This window comes from Suricata suricatta, chromosome 2 (genome assembly GCF_006229205.1).
Source record: "Suricata suricatta isolate VVHF042 chromosome 2, meerkat_22Aug2017_6uvM2_HiC, whole genome shotgun sequence".
NCBI lineage: Eukaryota > Metazoa > Chordata > Mammalia > Carnivora > Herpestidae > Suricata > Suricata suricatta.
In genome coordinates, this window is record NC_043701.1 from 65,671,270 (window position 1) to 65,689,858 (window position 18,589).

Genomic DNA, 18,589 nt, shown 5'->3' on the forward strand with positions numbered 1-18,589 from the left:
GGGCTCAAACCCATGAACCGTGGGGATCAGGAACTGAGCCAAAGTCAGACACTCAACCAACTGAGCTATCCAGGCACTTTGCCCATCTTTTTGTTAATTCCTGTGTCCAGAATTAAGACTCTGGCAAGACTAGATTACATTTCTATCCCTGAAGTTGGAGAAATAAGACACTTTGATTGACAAATAAAGGAAGCAGATTCCCAAAAGATAGACATTTTTATGTCTAGAAGGTATAAAGGTTGCTGAGCAGGCAGAAACAAGATTTCTTCATATGACAATGTTTAGTATTGATGAATGTTTAGTGGTTTCCCTGAAAAATATACCCAAGTAAATTTATGTTACTATTTCTGAGTGGATAAACTTCTATTGGAAAGAGGCTCTTATAGCCTTATTACACACCTATCATAGACTTCCTTATTTGTAAGACAAAGAAAAAAGTACACATGCGGTTAGTGGTTCTTTTGATTGTGATCTTACTAGGAATGCCCTTAGATTCATATGGAGCTGGTTTTCACTGTAGTGATAAGGTGTGTACTTTAGAGACTGTTGGATGTTATTTTGTTCCAGGAGTTTATTACTGAATAGCGTGGTTAGCCAGTGACAAACAAAAATTAGTCTGAAAGAGCTTGTCTAGAGAAACATTTTAAACTTATTTAAAATTAGAAAAATAATCTGCCAAGAAGCAGTGTCAGAACAATTTTTAAAGTTTTGAAGAAGTGACTATCAGATCTATAATTAAACATATTTTCTTTCCCTTTTTGTAGTTGCTGCAATAGTGTTATTCTGTTCCGCTTCTAGCCCACATAGCATACCTCTGACGGAAGTGATTGGGCCGGTATGGCTGATGCTGCTCCTGGGAACTGTGCACTGCCAGATTGTGTCAACACGAACACCGAAACCGCCTCTCAGCACAGGGGGTAAAAGAAGAAGGTACTCTGTTACAAGTGATCTTTTTGTGGATTTCTGTAACTTGAATCTAAGATTGTTCTTGACACGGATAAAATGCCATCTTGTGAAGTCGCTCTTTCAAATAAAGCAAGGAGCTTCAGCGTAAACTGCCGACGATTTAGGTTGTGCATTTGCTTCAAGGCCATTGTGAGACCATATACCTACTCTTGTTTTTGCTTTCTTTTCTGAAGCTCATCTGAAGGCACCTAATATCGTTGCAGGGGATATATTAGTTGGAATTGCTGATGATTCCTTCTGTTTACAAAGTCTTGTACTTATATGTTGACAATAGCAAGAGCCAAGAAAAAAATTCAGCTAAATTCTATTTATTAAACGCTATTTGAGGCTGTTTCATATTGCCCCTTGATTAAGTAAATATGGCAAGTCTCGCTGACCACTCAGCACAATGGAGTTCTGTTTAAAGGGTCCTTTGGAGCAATTCCTCTTTTGAATATCGTTGCCAAGAGATTGTGACATTTGCACTAGGGGGATGTTGAGATTTAAGCCCTTTTCCCTTTGAGAAGGTAATACTTACATTAGATAAATAACATTGATCAGTTAAATTATAATTCTCTCCAATCTAAATCTTCTTTCTTCTTCTGCAGATAAGTAGCATTCAAGTAGGGAAGAAATGCTTTTGTAAAAATCTGTCCAATGTTATCCTTACAACCCAATGTCTACTGACCTGTCAGTATAAGCAAGAAACAGTACCTAACATTTATAGAAATTGTTCTCAAATATGTACCTTAATGTTTGGATTAACTTTTATCTAGTTTATCTGAATTTTATTGTGTACTGAAGTTCCTATGTTTATGTTTTCTCAAAATTTTGAATGTACTACCAAGAAAGCAGTTGTTAAATTTTTAAAGCTAATCTGTTCTTAACCTCTTCTGATGAAGGAAATTGAGAAAAGCAGCCCATTTGGAAGTACATAGGGAAGGAGATGGTTCCAGTACGACAGACAACACTCAGGAGGGAGCACTTCAGAGCCACGGAGCCAGCACCTCTTACGGTGTTGGTGCTGTCTTCAGAGACCTCTGGCACGCAGCTTTCTTTTTATCAGGGTTTGTATTTATTCAAGGCTTTATATGGCATAGAGATGCACTATCCCTTTCCTGGGACTTCAGTCTTAGTTAATGAATATTAATGACTTTAAATATGACAGGTCCAGGGGCACCTGGGTCGCTCAGTTGGTTAAGCATCTGACCTCTTGACTTTGGCTCAGGTCATGATCTCACAGTTTGTGAGTTCCAACCCCACATCAGGCTCTGTGCTGACAGCTGAGAGCCTGGAGCCTGCTTCAGATTCTATGTCTCCCTTTCTCTCTGTTCCTTCCCGACTCATGCTCTTTCTCTCTCTCTCTCTAAAAAATAAATAAACATTTTTTAAAAATTTTAAAAAGAAAGAAAGACAATATTACAATGGGTGGCTCGGTTGGTTAAGTGTCCAACCAGCTCATGTCATGATCTCATGGTTCATGAGTTCGAGTCCTATGTTGTGCTCTGTGCTGACAGGTCAGAGCCTGGAGCCTGGTTCCGATTTTGTGTCTCCCTCTCTCTCTGCCCCTCCCCTGATCACAGTCTGTCTGTCTCTCTCAAAAATAAATAAACATTTAAAATTAAAAAATAAATAAATATGACAGTTCTGGTGTAGATTTTGTTTTGATAAATTATAATGCTACAGATGATGGAAAAATAGAGACCATAAAGTTTACTTTGGGATATGTGTAAATTCATATATATGAGAATGAATATATACCATCAAAGTATGTTTAGTTGGGATTTCTTGATTTTGATTTATTTCATAATTTTTCAAATATTGTTTAACTTCTTTTGAACTTGCCATTTTATTTTTATCGGCACTATTGGTCAAATTGACTATTAGTGCCATGTGAGTCGTACATTTTTCTTTAATCGTTGCTTCAATTATGTAAAATTATCGCTAATAAAACATATAGGCATTGTTATTTAAAATAACAAGATGTATACCATACTATCAATTTCTGTTTTATACATTGGGCTTTTGTATAGTTTCTATCACAGCAAAGATTTATCAAATAAGGAAGTATAATTACAACAAACTTCAAAAATAAACCAATTCAATCTTGTATTTTTATTTTGAATAGTTGACTCAAAACATTTAAGGGTTATATTAATAGTTTACATAGACATAATAAATATGAAAAAAGTTTTAAAAAGCTATGATCAAAATACAGAGCTGATATCAGTTGCCCAGTTAATAAATCAAGCAATACTGCACGTAACTATTTTTGATCACTTTTATTAACTCCTCCACTAATATCATTATTTCATCAACTTGTGATTGTGTTCTTAATGCTAAAGTTTATCATACATTATATTAAGCCATTGTATCCTGGGTGTTTTCATTGCTTGTAATTTTGAGGGAAATTGTATCAAAGCCTAATAGTTTGAAGTAACATGACATTAAGTTGGATCCCTTGACCATTCCAACACCTGTTCTTCCCCCAGAAAAGATACAGGTTTTGGTTTTATTTTGAATGTGAATTGGATTGTCTTTGTTAGTATCTGTTCTGTTGGGGGTGATTTTTTTTTTTTTTTAATAAATAGCTCTCCTTTCCAACAGTAGGATATGATAGTTTTATCACTGTGAAGTCAGTTTCTTAAGACTTTCTGAAGAGAAGTTATAAGTAGCAGAGTATATATGTTTTGCTTTTAGAGAATCATTTAGTTGTTTGGGTTATCCACAACTGGAAGTGTATTACATAGTATTCAAAATCCCCCTAGATCATTAGGTTAGTGCCTTTGGAATTCTACCGTGTTTCTCCAATCAAATGAGATTCAGACCTCAGTTTTCTTCCTTTTGGGCTATAGAATGACCTTGACTACCAGTCACTGATATTATAATGGCTAAATCCCTTCAGATTTATTTCCTTTAAAGTGACAACTTTGTAATCTAAATGTTTTTAAAGATGCACTACTTTCAGCTTTCTCATTTTGGAAGTGGTTTGCTAGCATATGAATGATAATGTTTTAAATATTAGGTACAAAAAGATCTTGAGAAAAATGTTAATTTTGGAAGTTTTAAACTGAGTTCTGAAATCTTAATGATGTCTTGTTCTTTCAAGCTTTGATAAATCAAAAGGCCTTAAACTGAAATATGAACGGAGACTTAAAATTGTTTCTGGTGATAATAAATTGAGAAGCTAGATACCTCTATTAAGGTATCTGAATTAACATAACTGGGAAAATAAATGTATAACCACACAAATGTCAGAGTTTTGTGTATAGTGTCTTTTGGTTTTGTAGATGTTAGGATGAAAACTACTATTTTTACATCCTATATTTATAAGTTGGAAAGGCTCTATTTATCATTTCTAAGTATGTTTCATTTTCCAGATAAAACAATTTTTTAAATAAGACATAGTATTTCTCATTTGAAAAAACATGGCAATTATTGTAAAAGAATTCCATGAACCTAAGAAAACAAAGCCAAATAAAGTAGTAATTTAAAAAGATGTAGAAATCAACCATATTTCCTAAGTATTTAATACTTTAATTTAAAGAATTATAGTCTTAAATTAGCATAATTATAATTATAAGATTGAATAGGAAGAATTACATCTAGCCAGTATATCTCTTCAGCATAATACCTAGTTCAGAATTCAGATACTAAGTTTTCTTACCTGTCCTTTAATATACCATCACAATATCACTGAAAAACAGTCAGTATAAATTGACTTGGTGGATTAGAGACAGATGCCAGAGTAAAACTGGTCCCATGTTAATTCACATGCCTGACCTCCATACTGACTCTTTAAAGATTTAACAAATTGACTTTTTTTGCATAATGTATACTGCATAATGAATTAAAGTGGTATGCAGTCCCACTGTAAATTTTTGGTATAAGGATTAAAAATTTTTAGTGACTATCGTTTAAATAGTTAATTCACTTAAGCTGTAAAGTGGTGAATCTTGTCTTCCACAGACAAAGATGAAGACCATGTAAATGTCAGTATATCCCAATTCTTTAAAAATATCTTAAGCCAGGGGCACCTGGGTGGCTCAGTCGGTTAAGCTTCTAACTTCGGCTCAGGTCATGATCTCACAGTTTGTGAGTTCAAGCCCCGCATCAGGCTCTGTGCTGAAAGCTCAGAGTGTCGAGCCTGCTTTAGATTCTGCGTCTCCCTTTCTCACTGCTTTGCTCTGCTCTGCTCATGCCCTGTCTCTCTTTGTCTCTCAAAAAATGAATAAACATTAAAAAAAATTTTTTTTTTATATCTTAGGCCACAATTAGGTACCTCATTGGCTTTTGGAAAGCCACTGTATTTTGGAGTTGGACTAGTCCTAGAAAAATTACAAGTACCATTCATAAACCTGGTACATAATACCTAATGTGGTACACACTTCTCAAATTTGCATGTTACAAAAGATACGTAGAGAAATGGGCCCTAAAGTCTTTAAAGGGCTTTGTTAGCATATCATCAAGGTGTATGCATAGCTGTGCACACAGTAGAGGTAATATGTAGGCTTCTGTGTCATTTTCTAATATCTGAGATTTTATGCATTGTGTTTCACTAGCTTCCTCTCCCTCTGGATTCCCAACCTTGTAGAAATGACAGCAGGACTAGAAATTTCATACCATGTTCTAGAATAAGAGTTATTTGCTACTGTTAACTTTTCCCATAGCAACTCTCTAATATTCTTTAATACTGGAAGGATAATATTTAGTTAGATCTATTTGTATACCTATGAATGTTTTCTAGAGAGCCAACAAATACATCCAATTTTTTTTTCCCCTTAGCAGTACTAAGTACCATGAGTGTTCTTGATTACCTGATGAGGTTTTTCAAATAGAAACACACTGGTTTTCATGCTTAATACAATAGATTTGAGATTTCATAAGCTAGTAAATTCTTTAAAAAGTTGTGTTATTTTGGGGTAAAGTTTTTAATGTTGAAAAACAGCCAGTTTCATGGTTTATTTATGGCATAGGTTGTACATTTATTTGCATTTTTTCAGACAAGACCAAAATCATCATTCATCTCACAAAGGAACTGAGCTAATTATACTACTTACATTTCTGAAAGTCATTTCCTCCTCAGAGTATTTTTGAGCTAAGGATACAGCTATCCTTCTTGACTTGTCAAGCATAAGACTTTTATAAAAATTCTACACATCTCATGCCATTCAAAGATTAATGTAGTAAGCTAGTTACAAAATTAGCTATAAAGTTATAAAACATGGTAAGCCTTGACTATTGCAGTGGAATTGCACATTGTTTCTTTGCAAATGCTTTTTGTTCAAAATCCAATGCATGAAATACTGCTTCTATCATAGAAATAAGTAAGAACAGTATAGCCTAGTATGTCTTCTATTTTCACTGGACTGCTAACCTCAATGCTCACATGCCTGTGACTCATAATGTTGGGTTGATCTAAGAAAAAAATTGTTAACTCTGGTTTTTATCACGTGAATGTATTTTATGCATTAAGTGTAGCTGTCAAAATGTAGATTTTTTGTGGAGAATACAAAAAAGTACCATTTCTTTCTATACCGTAGTACTTTAATTCCTAATACCAGCTTTCTTCTAGTGTGTTTTTTATTTATGGCAGAGAATGATGATTTAGATATTTGTTTTAAAATCAAAATGCTATTCACCTTACTTTTAATTTATTTTTGTACATATTTTAAAGTTGACTTAAATGAAGTACCATCCCTTCTAAAAATAGTCTAGGGGCTCCTGGGTGGCTCAGTCAGTTGAGCGTCCGACTTCGGCTCAGGTCATGATCTCACATTTATGGGTTCAAGCCCTGTGTCAGGCTCTGTGCTGACAGCTCAGAGCCTGGAGCTTGCTTCCGATTCTGTCTCCCTCTCTCTGTGCCTCTCCCCACTCATGCTCTGTCTCTCTCTGTCTCAAAAATAAATAAAACATTAAAAAAAAAATTTTAATAAAAAATTAAAAAAATTTAAAAATAGTCTAAGTGGAATTTTACAATGTTACTACTTTAAATAAATCTCTCAGTCCTACTGTTTTTCTCTAGTTTCTTTACTTCCTAAAACAAGGAAATGGGGCAATTAAACATCTGAGTCTTGGCAACCTGTGTGCCTTTTGGGAAACATACTATTCTCTGAGGTTCTTACTTTTACCTCTTAATGGCACTAGGAATGACACAGCAGTCAGTGGTAGAACTAAACATCACCTGGAGCAGCCAGTTTTTGACCCTTTTTACCTCCACTAATTGCAAATTAGCTCTCCTACTCTCTCTTTGCTTTCAGCATTTTCGAGATGTTCAAATCCAAAGAATACCCTAAGCAGGGTACAAATCAGCTTGTACTTTTTAAAAGATATAATTTTATTTTAAAATAATTTCAAACTTTTAGAAAAGTTAAGAGAACAACGCAAAGAACTCTCATATATATATATATCTTTCACCCAGAGACCCCATTTAAATTCTGCTGATTGTCCCTGTTTGTTAATAGCTTTGTTCCTTCGGACAGAAGCTCTAATCTGGGTCATGTCTCTCTAGTTTTCCTTCAGTCTGGAGCAGACATCAGTCTTTCCTCAAATTTCACATTTTTAACATTTTTGAAGACTACAACATAGTTACTTTGTACAAAATCACTTAATTTAGGCTTTGCCTCTGGTTGGGATCGGACTCCAAGTGACTTGTGAGTGCCTAAATATGTATCTCTTCCCAACTCCAACGTCAGCATTATCAGTTGGTTTAGTACTTGAAATTTGGCCCTGGTGGTGTTACTTACACCATGGAAATTAGGAAACACTACAAACAAGGACTAGAGAGCTGGTTGTTTAACCTTTAGCAGCATAATACTGAGTTAGTAGTGTGATGTTTCTTCATGATTAAACCCAAGGTATGCATTTTTGGCAGGAATATCTTAGATGTGATACTTAGTTCTTATTGCATCCTATCAGATGGAAAACAGTGTAAATTTGTTCCCTGACTGCTGATATTTACATTAATCACTTAATATAATGTCTGCCAGATTTCTCCATTGTAAATTTGTTTTTCCCCTTTATAATCAACAATGTCCTGTGTGGAGACACATTAAGATGATAAAAATAACACATTTCTCATCCCACCATCACTTTCTAGTTTTATCATCCATTGATGATTATTGCCTGAATTCTGATGGTTGCCAAATGGTGATGTTTCTTTCTCTGTCATTCCTTCTGCATTTATCAGTTGACATTCTGCTTTAAGGATAAGCTTTCCCTTATTTATTTGTGGATTTTCATTTTATTCAGTTGATTAATGTCATCATTCATTTTGATGATCAGATTGGCCCAAATTTGGCCAGTGGAGCCCCTTTGAACATTTTTGATATTTCCCTATCATTCCTTGATCACTTTCTTACTTTCCAGAACAACAAAATGTTTTAGGTTCAGCTTGGACTTCCTCTTTCTCAGCTCTGGAGTTATTCATTTCTTCAAGAATGGTGGTCTATAGAAAGTAAGATCTGAATGCTAAAAATACTTATTGCTCTTGTGATATTAAACCCCCAGACTTTCTTAGTAGGCGGAGCTGGAAAGTTGTGTGTGTGTGTGTGTGTGTGTGTGTGTGTGTATCCCTCTATATTTATTTCTATATTTAGATGTATTATAATGAAAGCTCCAATTCAAATATGGTACCTCAAAGTTTATTTTATCTTTTTTTTATTTAAAAAATTTTTTTAACATTTATTTATTTTTGAGAGACAGAGAGAGATCATGAGCATGGGAGGGGCAGAGAGAGGACACACAGAATCGGAAGCAGGCCCCAGTCTCTGAGCTACCAGCACAGAGTCCAACATGGGGCTCAAACTTACCAGCTATGAGATCATGACCTGAGCCAAAGTTGGACACTCAACCAACTGAGACACCCAGGCAACCCTATCTTTTATTTATATTCATATCTTCCTTCTCTATCACTGAAAAACCTGGTTCCCATTTTCTTCAATATACTTATTTATTCAGTTAATCCCCGTATTCAGCCCATTCCCAAAACCCCATTGGGCTGCACCCAACACCTTGCCCTAGAATTGTCTTTGAATGGGGTATTGTTATGGCTGCCGCCAGACTGCCCTGCTGCCCCATTACAGCAGTCCTCAAGCAAGGGGATTAGTACCAGCCACTGCCAAGCTGCCGCAATTCATATTTTGAGCTACTTTGTAAACTCTGAGGGTGGTACTTATATTTGGTATTTTCTTTGGCCTTTCAGCTTGGTTTGCAGCTTCTCTGCATTTAGTTTGTGAGAAACATAAGAAAGCTGCTATAGCTCAGTAACTTAACTGTTCAGGTCTCCTGAGGGTGTTCCATGTACTTTGAGGAGATAGTGAGGCAAGAAACAACCCAGAAAAGATTGGAAGTAGACAAGAGATAAGGAAGAGAGGAAGGGAGATAGCAGATAGGTATGTGGGATGAGTACTGCTAGTACTTTCCGCCCTTCTCACCACTGTAAGTACATTCCCCTCAGAAAAAATCCCTGAAGCAGCAGTTACTACTGATTCATAGCCCTTTTCACTAGGCCTTTATCTTTTTGCCCTCTAGGGTTCTGGTTCACTCTGAAGGTTTTCATCCACTTTTTCTACTTTGACTATGGGCTTCTAGGCCTGTGTTTTCAACTGCCTAGTGTTCTTTTCTTTTTTTAAAAATTTTTTATATAGTTTATTTATTTTTGAGGAGACCTAGCACAAGTGGGGAGGGGCAGAGCGAGGGAGACACAGAATCTGGAACAGGCTCCAGGCTCTGAGCTGTCAGCACAGAACCTGATGTGGGGCTCAAACCCACAAATCGTGAGATCATGACCTGAGCTGAAGTCAGACACTTAACTGACTGAGCCACCTAGGCACCCCATACCTAGTGATCTTTCTAAGGGTGTTCTAGGCCCTTGAGGGCCAACATTTCCGTCTTTCTGTTGAAATAAATTTCTCCTCTTGCATATTCTGATGAATGGTTCTACCAACTTTCTAGTCTTCGTTTATCCCGTTCATCTTCTTTTCCCCCCTGTTTTTCCACTCAGGTGTAATTTCCAGGAACCTTCATAGGTCACGTTGCAGCACACTACTCTATCTTTTGAATTCTCACATTTATTGGTTATCAAGACTTTATTCCCTGAGTCTTTTTCTGCATCTACATGTTGCACAATGTTCAAGAGAGAGGCTTGAAGGGAACAATTAATAACTGGTGATTTTATCACTTTCTACCTGAGGGAGAGAAGGTCACACATTTTCTCTGTACCTTTTATCTTCTGTTTTGCCCTTACTTTACTATTTTTTCTTCTTCCCTCTGCGCCTATTAAGTGATTTTTGTTCTATGCCCATTCTCATTCTCTTGGTTTCTCCATATCTCTTAGGGTTATACAGAAAGGAAAAGGTCAGAAGATTAGGCTTCTGAGTCTTGCAACCATGGAGATGTATTCTGAATGACTAGAAAGCATCAGATGTCTGTGAAGCTTATGGGAAGTGTGGTCTGTGTGTCCCCTTTAGTAACCTTGCAGGAGAATATCAGGAAGGAGAGGGGCCTATTTGTAAAAAACAAACGCTTTTTAGGCTTTTATGAGTGTGTAAAGAAATTCTATCAGGCAATTTCTCCAAGAGTAGGCAGTTGGAGGTAGGATGGAGAATATAGTTAACCTCATAGTCAGAAGGTTTGTATTCTAGTGCTGGCTTTGCCTCTGTCACCTTATGTAAGTACTTAGATTACTTAGACCTCGTTGTATTTCTGATCCATTATTTCCAAAATGACCATTTAGAATAGGTGAGTTCTAAAGTTCTACAAAGTTCTAAAAGATTCCAGTAGGACTGAGTTAACTATAGTGTTAAGGATTTTTTTTTGTATTTTAAAAAACTTTTGCTTTAACAGGTTTTGAAAAGTTTAAAAATTTTTGCTTTTTGGCTTGTACAAAGGCAATATAATTTTTTTCTTGCCAATCTAATATTCTGCAGGAAATTCAAGAGGATTTATTTAAATAAATTTAAATGCAATTGATTTTTAATAATATTTTATAATAGACTTAATCTCCACTGAGCACATTTTAATTTTGTGTGGGACTTCCACTATATTTCTACTAACCGTTTTCTTTTGGATAGCTATTCTTTTACCTGCTATAGTCTTTGAGAGTCTCTGAAAAAGCTTTCTCAAATATTGCTCTATTAATCAAAAAGTCTTGTTTATTATAATTTTTCATGTTGTATTTCATGTACAACAAAATAAATAAAATAATTAAATATTTAAAATTAAATAAATATTTAAAATTAAATAAAATAATTAAATTCCTATAAATGAAGAACTTCAGTTGTAGTCTTTTAGGTAATTAATGACTACATGATAGTAATATTTTTTCCAGAGTATTTCTAGTGGGCGAAAAAGATTACTTCTTTATTTTCCTTGTGTTGTTCATTTCTACATCTTCCATTATTTAGAAACTTGTATTATAAAGTTTTCCCTTTCTTCATATATTTTTGTGCTACAAAAGGTCCTAGGGCTCCTTTGTATGTTACAATGAATTTATCAGAGATATTTATGTTTATATACTAATAGTAACATATTGGGATAAGTGCAAGTGTTAAAACCGAGATAAACCACTAATCACAATTTAATCTAATAATTATAGAAATAGTATTATGTTTTCTGGGGTTTTTTCAAGTTTATTTATTTATTGAGAGAGAGCACATGCACTTGGAGGTTGGGGAGTGGCAGAGAGAGAGGGAGAGAGAGAATCCCAAGCACCCTGTTTCAGTGCAAAGCCCAACTTGGGACTCGATCTCACAGCCCTGAGATCATGACCTGAGCTGAAATCAAAAGTTGGACACTTAACTGACTGAGCCACCGAGGCACCCTTAGAAACAATTTTTAAATAAAACTTTAAAATATATTATTAACTGTAATAAGATGGGCAAAATTTTAATCATAGATTTTGCACAAAGACCAAGTGCTTTTAACCATAATAGTTTGATAAGTTAGGGCATGTCTATTAGAATTGCTATTTGTTACGACCTCAAAACCAATCAGTAAGCTAAATTAGGACATTGATCGACAATTATTGACTTATTTTTTATGATGAGTATTTCTAAATTACTTACTGTAAGAAATAAGATAGCCCTTAAAATTCTGAAAAAAACTACCAGATTTAATTTTTAACAGAGCATAATTTCTGTCAGTAACCCATCCAAAATAAGCTAGGTCTACTTAACATCCTTCTGCAATTTCTTTTTAGATCAAAGAAACCTAAAAATTCAATTGATAAATCAACTGAGACTGACAATGGCTATGTATCCCTTGAAGGGAAAAAGACTGTTAAAAGCAGTGAAGAGGGAGTCCAAAGCCATGAACCTCAGTGTGAAACTGTTGGACCAGAAGATGCAGCGTGGCACACAGGAACACTGGGGAACATTTCCAGCAAAGTAAGTGTGATTTTTAAAATTGTTTGTGTGATTTTATATCAGCTGATGGAAAGTGACTTAGATATTAGAGTCACCTTTGAGGTATGTATTTTCTCCAACGCTTACAAATCACAATGATAAAGCTGAAAATAAAGGTACTTGATTAAATTTGATTGGCAGTATAACTGGGTACCTTCTGAACTGATTGATGGCTCCTATATTTCCAAAATGTTAAAGCACTTTATAATTTATAATTGATGTTTGTTAAACCTTACCTTCTCTTTACTCATTTCTGTGTGTGTGAGAGAATTTGTTTTAAATGGAACATTTAAATTATTTTAGAAACTGAACTAGAAATGTGGCTTTCCATCCATGTTCTCCATAAGAAAATGTTACCTAGTTTCCTTTCATTACCTTTAGTGTCAGCACATTTGCTTTTAATTTGAAAAAAAATTCTTATTGAGGATGTTAAGGAAACCCAATTTTTTTTCCTTTTCCAAAATAATAAGGAAAGCTAGAATTTATTATAACAAAGCCTATTACAATATTATATACCTCTTTTTCTTTCAAATTTTTTTTTGTTAAACAATTTTTTTCTTTAAAAAACTGGTATAGTAAAACAATATGGCCCAATTAAAAGATGTTTGCTTCTGTTACATACAGAAATGTGAACATGAACATTTGTGTTGATTCTTCAGGTTTGAGTGAAGTATGTGTTACCAGTTGACAATACATGTATTTTCAGCCCCAGTAGCATACAATCAATATCATGGGATGTGAAATAGAGTCCCATGCTCTGATTTTAGACTTCGGAACCATTGAGCTCTCTGCTGATGTGAGCCGCACATCACTATTCAACAGATCAAGTTTTTAGTCCTACCACTTTCAAACACATTTTCAGCTATGTATTACCTACTAAAGTCATGTGAGTTTATTGAAAAATTTAAAACTAAAGCTCTGGAGTCTCTCAGTTTCAGAATTTCCAAACTCTGGATATCTCTTCAAATTGGTATGGACATAATGTTGTCTGTCTGATATGAGTACGCATACTAGGGCCATTCACTTCCCCTTGCCTCAGAAGCCATTATTAAACCAGTAACGGGCTTATAACTGATGGCATTTTGGGTTTGTAGAAATATAATAAGTTCATCTTGGTTTTCTCACCCCTTTTTAAATTAAAGGTCTCTGTTCTTCTTTTATCCTATTTTGTATTTCTTAAGATTTTCAAAGCTCTTTCTAATCCTTTTGTGAGCAGAAATGTTATAGGACAATATTTGACAAATAGCTGTTGAATTAGTCTTAAAATTGAAATAACAGTGTAGTCACTAAAGACATTTTTAAAGAAAATCAGGTAATACTAGTCCATCACTTTGAGGCTTTTAAAGGTATATGTATATGTATATGTAATTTAAAATTTTGCAGTTTTAAAGCAACAAATTCAGTCATAAATTACCAATGCGTCTCTTCCTGTACTCTCATCTTAGGATGCTCAAAGGACAGTAACAAATGTTTCTGATGACGTCTCCAGTGAGGAAGGTCCTGAAACAGGATACCCGTTACGCCGGCACGTGGGCAGGACTTCTGAGAGCCTTCTTCGGAACAGAAAATCACACCATTATAAGAAACATTACCCTAATGAGGTATATACTTTGTCCTTACAATTATTGACATAAATATTTCCCATCAGTATGAATACCTTGTTATATGATCTTGATTTATAGAGTGGCAGTCATAGATTTATGTATTCCACGCATGATAGATAGCTACACATTTATACTCATTTTGTGCATTTCTCTGAAGTGTCTCATACTTTCAGTTCATTATTTGCTTTTAAAGACAACCATCCTAGAGAAAGTCTGTGAACTCCTGTTAGTCTTTTTCGCAGTATGAAAGGCTTTATAGCTTGTTGATTATAGTAGAGCTACCATTCCACGTGACTTTCATGTTACTATTACTAGTTATTGAATTTCTAGTATAAAATTCAATTCTTTTTTTCTTCTTTGATTCTTTCTTTATTAATATTTGGTTTTCTTTAAACCCATTCCCAACTTTATTATACCTCTTGAAACTATTTAAATAGAAAAAGAATTTCACTCAATTGTATTTTTAGTTTTTATTCTAAGGACAGAAAATTTCATTATCCCACTTCAAGGCAGATGTCACTTATGTCACTTTTTGATAAACATTGCCTGTTCCTCTTTTTAGACTATATTAGAATTTTTTCTTTATGATTTAGGGCTAAACTTTTGAAAACTCATATAGTATGCTGGAGTGTGAATACCTTGACTGTTTTAAGCTTAGAAGAGTCACTTGTTCTTTGTATACTCTTCTCTGTGGTTGTAGCTCTGTTTAATCTTACTGGTGACTGTGGCTGTTTCTTCTCTCAGTGGCTGCCGTTAGGCAGACACTAATGCCAGTGTGTCTGCTCATTGCCTGTTCACTCAGATCATCTGACATGCTTGTGAAAGTCAGTTTTGTGAATTTCTCAGTCTTACACGAGATACAGTTAGAAGTAAGCCGGTACTAGAAGGGATTCAGGGCCTCCTATAGAAGAAGGTTTCCACACTTTAAGAGAATAAATTATTCAGCTTTAGAGGTACTTTTCTCACCCCATAATCTGTGCTCTTCTTGACTTGCAACTATGTTTTGAACTATTAAGATTCTTGAAGGGCATAACAATATTCTACTGGTCTTAACTTTTAAATAAATACGTTGCTTAAAATCTTCCAGGTTTCAGGCTAAGTAAGGCTGATAAATATCAAATAGGCATTGATTGTTTTAAGTCTTTTTTTAATGATGTAAAAGATCACCTAAAAATATAATCTTGTCTTCAGACTCTTTATCTGTAAAGTGAGGAGCTTTAGACTAGAACATATTTTTAAAACTGCATTTCAGGAGCACCTGGGTGGCTCAGTCAGTGGCTGACTTTGGCTCAGGTTGTGATCTCACGGTTTATGAGTTTGAGGTCAGCATTGGACTCTCAGCTGTCAGCGCAGAGCCGGCCTAAGATCCTCTGTCTCTCTCTTTGCCTCTTCCCTGCTTGGGCATGCACACTCTATCTCTCTCAAAATTAAATAAATGTTTAAAAAATCTCTTTAAGTGCTGCATTTCACTTCAAGAAAATTCTGACTCTCAAGTCAAACCAACCTCACAGGGTATTTAAAAAAAGCAAAACAGGGGCACCTGGGTGGCTCAGTCGGTTAAATGTTCAATTTCAGTTCAAGTCATGATCTCACAGCTGGTGAGTTCAAGCCCTTCATCTCTCTCTGTGCTGACATCCCAGAGCCTGGAGCCTGCTTCTGATTCTGTCTCCTGCTCTCTCTGTGCCTCCCCCATTTGTCTCTCTCTGTCTCTCTCTCTCTTAAAAATAAACAAACATTAAAAAAATAAAGCAAAACAAAACCTTTTTTTGAATAAGTAAAATTGAGACAGATAGCCATAGTGTTGTAGTATTGTTTTACATATTTGTATATATTATTCTGTTCTTTTCAAATTACAGGTGATATTTTTTCTTTTCAGGTAAGGCACAGAGAAATCATTTTGGGAAGCACTTTGTGCTTGGGTGGAACTGGTGGTCTTCACTATAAAATGATTGGTTAGGGATATAGCCATTTGTTACAAGTCTTTTGGATGTCAATATCTATAGATATACTTTTTAGGGGATTTTAGTTTTTCAGAAAGAATCATCCAGTCTTCTGGTGGTATGGGGGTGGTAGACATTTTAGTAGGCTGCCATGGTGTTTGGCATCAAGGAGATTGGGAATGAGGTGGTGGTCTTGTCATTCAGGATGGAGACTCTCACTGAACCTTCCTTCCTCCTACTCCTTAACTCTCCCACCCCACTCCTACTCTAGTTTCTTGGCCTTTTTCTACGATCTACTATATATATCTGGCCGTCTTCTTCTTGTCTCCTGTTGAGAAGGTGGTGGTGGAGTTTCTTGATTATCTGGCATAGGAGGTATCCTGTGGAATCAATAACTTCTTTCAAGCATTTGCCTGGTTTCCTGCCGTATTCTGCTTTGTTTAACTCTACAAATATCTTTCAGTTTTTATTCCCTATTGAAAATTAGCTTTCAATTTTGATGGGAATCATAATGAAGAAACTGTGAACTTAGACTCAGAATATTTAAATGACTTTGGAAAAGTTCTTTAACTTTGCCGAGTCTTAGTTTCTGCATTTGTCCAGTGGAGAGAGAGACGAACCTCATTGAATTGTTAGGATTAAATAAGATTTGCACAGTTGCCTGGCACAAAGCATTTATGTTACAAATTCTTATTCCTTTCAAATAAATATATTTTCTCCCCTTAATTTGATTATATGCCCAGTTTTAGCTATCTATCTGAAGATATAAAATGAGCAGAGCAAACCAAATTAAATGCTATTAACTTGAGCTATTTTCTTCAATTCAGAAATTTCCAATTTTTAGCTCTTAGTCAGCAATTTCTAGTGAAATTAAAAGTAGCCATTAATCACCTAAATATTGCAGGTAAAATTCTGTTTGGTATGTAAGCAGTTATAGACTATAATTTTTAGATTTTTATATTTGTAAAGTACCCTGCTTATTAATCATAGCCTGCATATTAATCAATATTTGGCAAAAGAATTAAAGATATTTTCTTATCCCTAAAATCACCATTAGTTTCAGTTAAATAATCATCAGGCTTTTAATCCTGTTACTCATTTCTGTATCTGATTAGAACATCATCAGAAATTAATGGTAGATAATTAGCGAGGTTTATCAAAATTTTTCAATTAGCCATTACTGGTTTCTTAATACATTCTGTGCCTTGCTAGCTAATGAAAACAGTTGTAATGAAAACTGTTTATGCTTCAAGTATTCTGATTGGCATTAGTCAAGCATATATGTTTGGAGTGTTTTTTGTAAAACAAAGCAGTCCGATTTTTACCTTTTTTCTGTATTTTTTTCTTTTGATTTCTTTGCTTACTTTCCTGTTCAACTCTTTCAAAACATTTTTACTTCTTCAAACATATAATTATCCCACAAATCCCTAATCAGCACACTAAATATAGTTTCATGGTGCTTCTTCTAATACCAATAAATTAATTATCAATAACCTGTCTCATTCATTCAAGATACTTTGTTAACTTGTGTTAAGGGGGGGCAAAAAAAATGTTTTTTGGCTTTCATTGACTTACAGGATAATTGAGAGTTATGACTTATTTAAGAATATGAAGCTCATAAACATTTACTAACCCAGACTATAATTATAGATGCTGAATAGGAATGTAAAATTTATTGTCGTGAAAATAAATGATAATACCTCACTTCAGGGACAGAGGGATCACCCTAAATAGAAGGCATCAGAGCTAACATTTGCGGAGCCCCTGCCTTGTGGCTGACTTGCTGCTCATCTAATTTTCAGTGCCGATTTAAGATAGGTGGTTTTAGTCCCCATTGGTAGAAGACTAAACTAAGGGTCAGAAACAAGGTAAGCTACCTAGAAAGAGATAGAAATGGTGTTTTCCTGATGTTTGGTTGAGTAGGCTGTAAAGGAGAGTAGGATACGAGGTAGGAACACAATTAGAGGCTAGAGTGGCAAAGAACACGCAGATTTTGGGGTTAGGCGCAGCTCCTTGTCGCTGGAGGAAAAGTTTGTGGTTGGGACAGTGGAGAACAAAGTCCAAAGAGTAGCACATTTGAAGACAAGCATGCTGGTGAAGAAATTTGAACTTTATCCAGGAGAGCAGTGGGAAGTCACAGAGGGACTTCGGTCAGAAGAGTGAAAAAAAAGCTGCACTGTTGGAAGATTTTTGTGGAAAGTGGGGAAGGCGTTTCAAATAAGGGTCAGTTAGAGGCCTCTTTATAGTAAAAAAGATGTAGATGATAAACTCTAGTGATAGCATAAGGAGAAAGGGATACACATGAAATATTTTAAAGATAAAATTGACAATCTTAGTGACATAGAATAGCTAAAAATAAATCTGAAAATTTTAGCATACTTGGGTATAAGGATGGCTGTTACCATTCTTTATTCAATAAAAGTTATTTTGAATTATTTTTTAAGTTTGTTTATTTATTTTGAGAGACAGAGAATGTGAGCAGTAGAAGGGCAGAGAGAGAGGAAGAAAGAGAATCCTAAGCTGGCTCCATGCTGTCAATGCAGAGCCTGATGTGGGGCTCCATCTCACAAACAGGGAAGATCATGACCTGAGCAGAAACCAAGAGTCAGATGCTTAATCAACTGAGCCACTTAGGCAACCCATTTTGAATTATTAAATCAAACTTTTACTCAGAATATTTATTTTGTGCAATAAC

The 18,589-nt window shown here is 35.1% G+C and overlaps 1 protein-coding gene across 6 annotated transcripts in view; it reads left to right on the forward strand.

Annotated features, from left to right (window-relative positions):
• Positions 1-18,589, forward strand: part of PHTF2 (putative homeodomain transcription factor 2) — a 118,856-nt gene that overhangs the window by 78,000 nt on the left and 22,267 nt on the right. For 4 of the 6 annotated variants that reach the window (XM_029927983.1, XM_029927947.1, XM_029927953.1 and 1 more), the window contains 4 exons: positions 765-930; positions 1,848-2,012; positions 12,146-12,332; positions 13,796-13,951. In XM_029927983.1, coding sequence (XP_029783843.1) covers positions 765-930; positions 1,848-2,012; positions 12,146-12,332; positions 13,796-13,951 — 674 coding nt within the window. The remainder of the gene's footprint in view (positions 1-764; positions 931-1,847; positions 2,013-12,145; positions 12,333-13,795; positions 13,952-18,589) is intronic. The other 2 variants (XM_029927967.1, XM_029927961.1) reach the window with 2 other exon arrangements.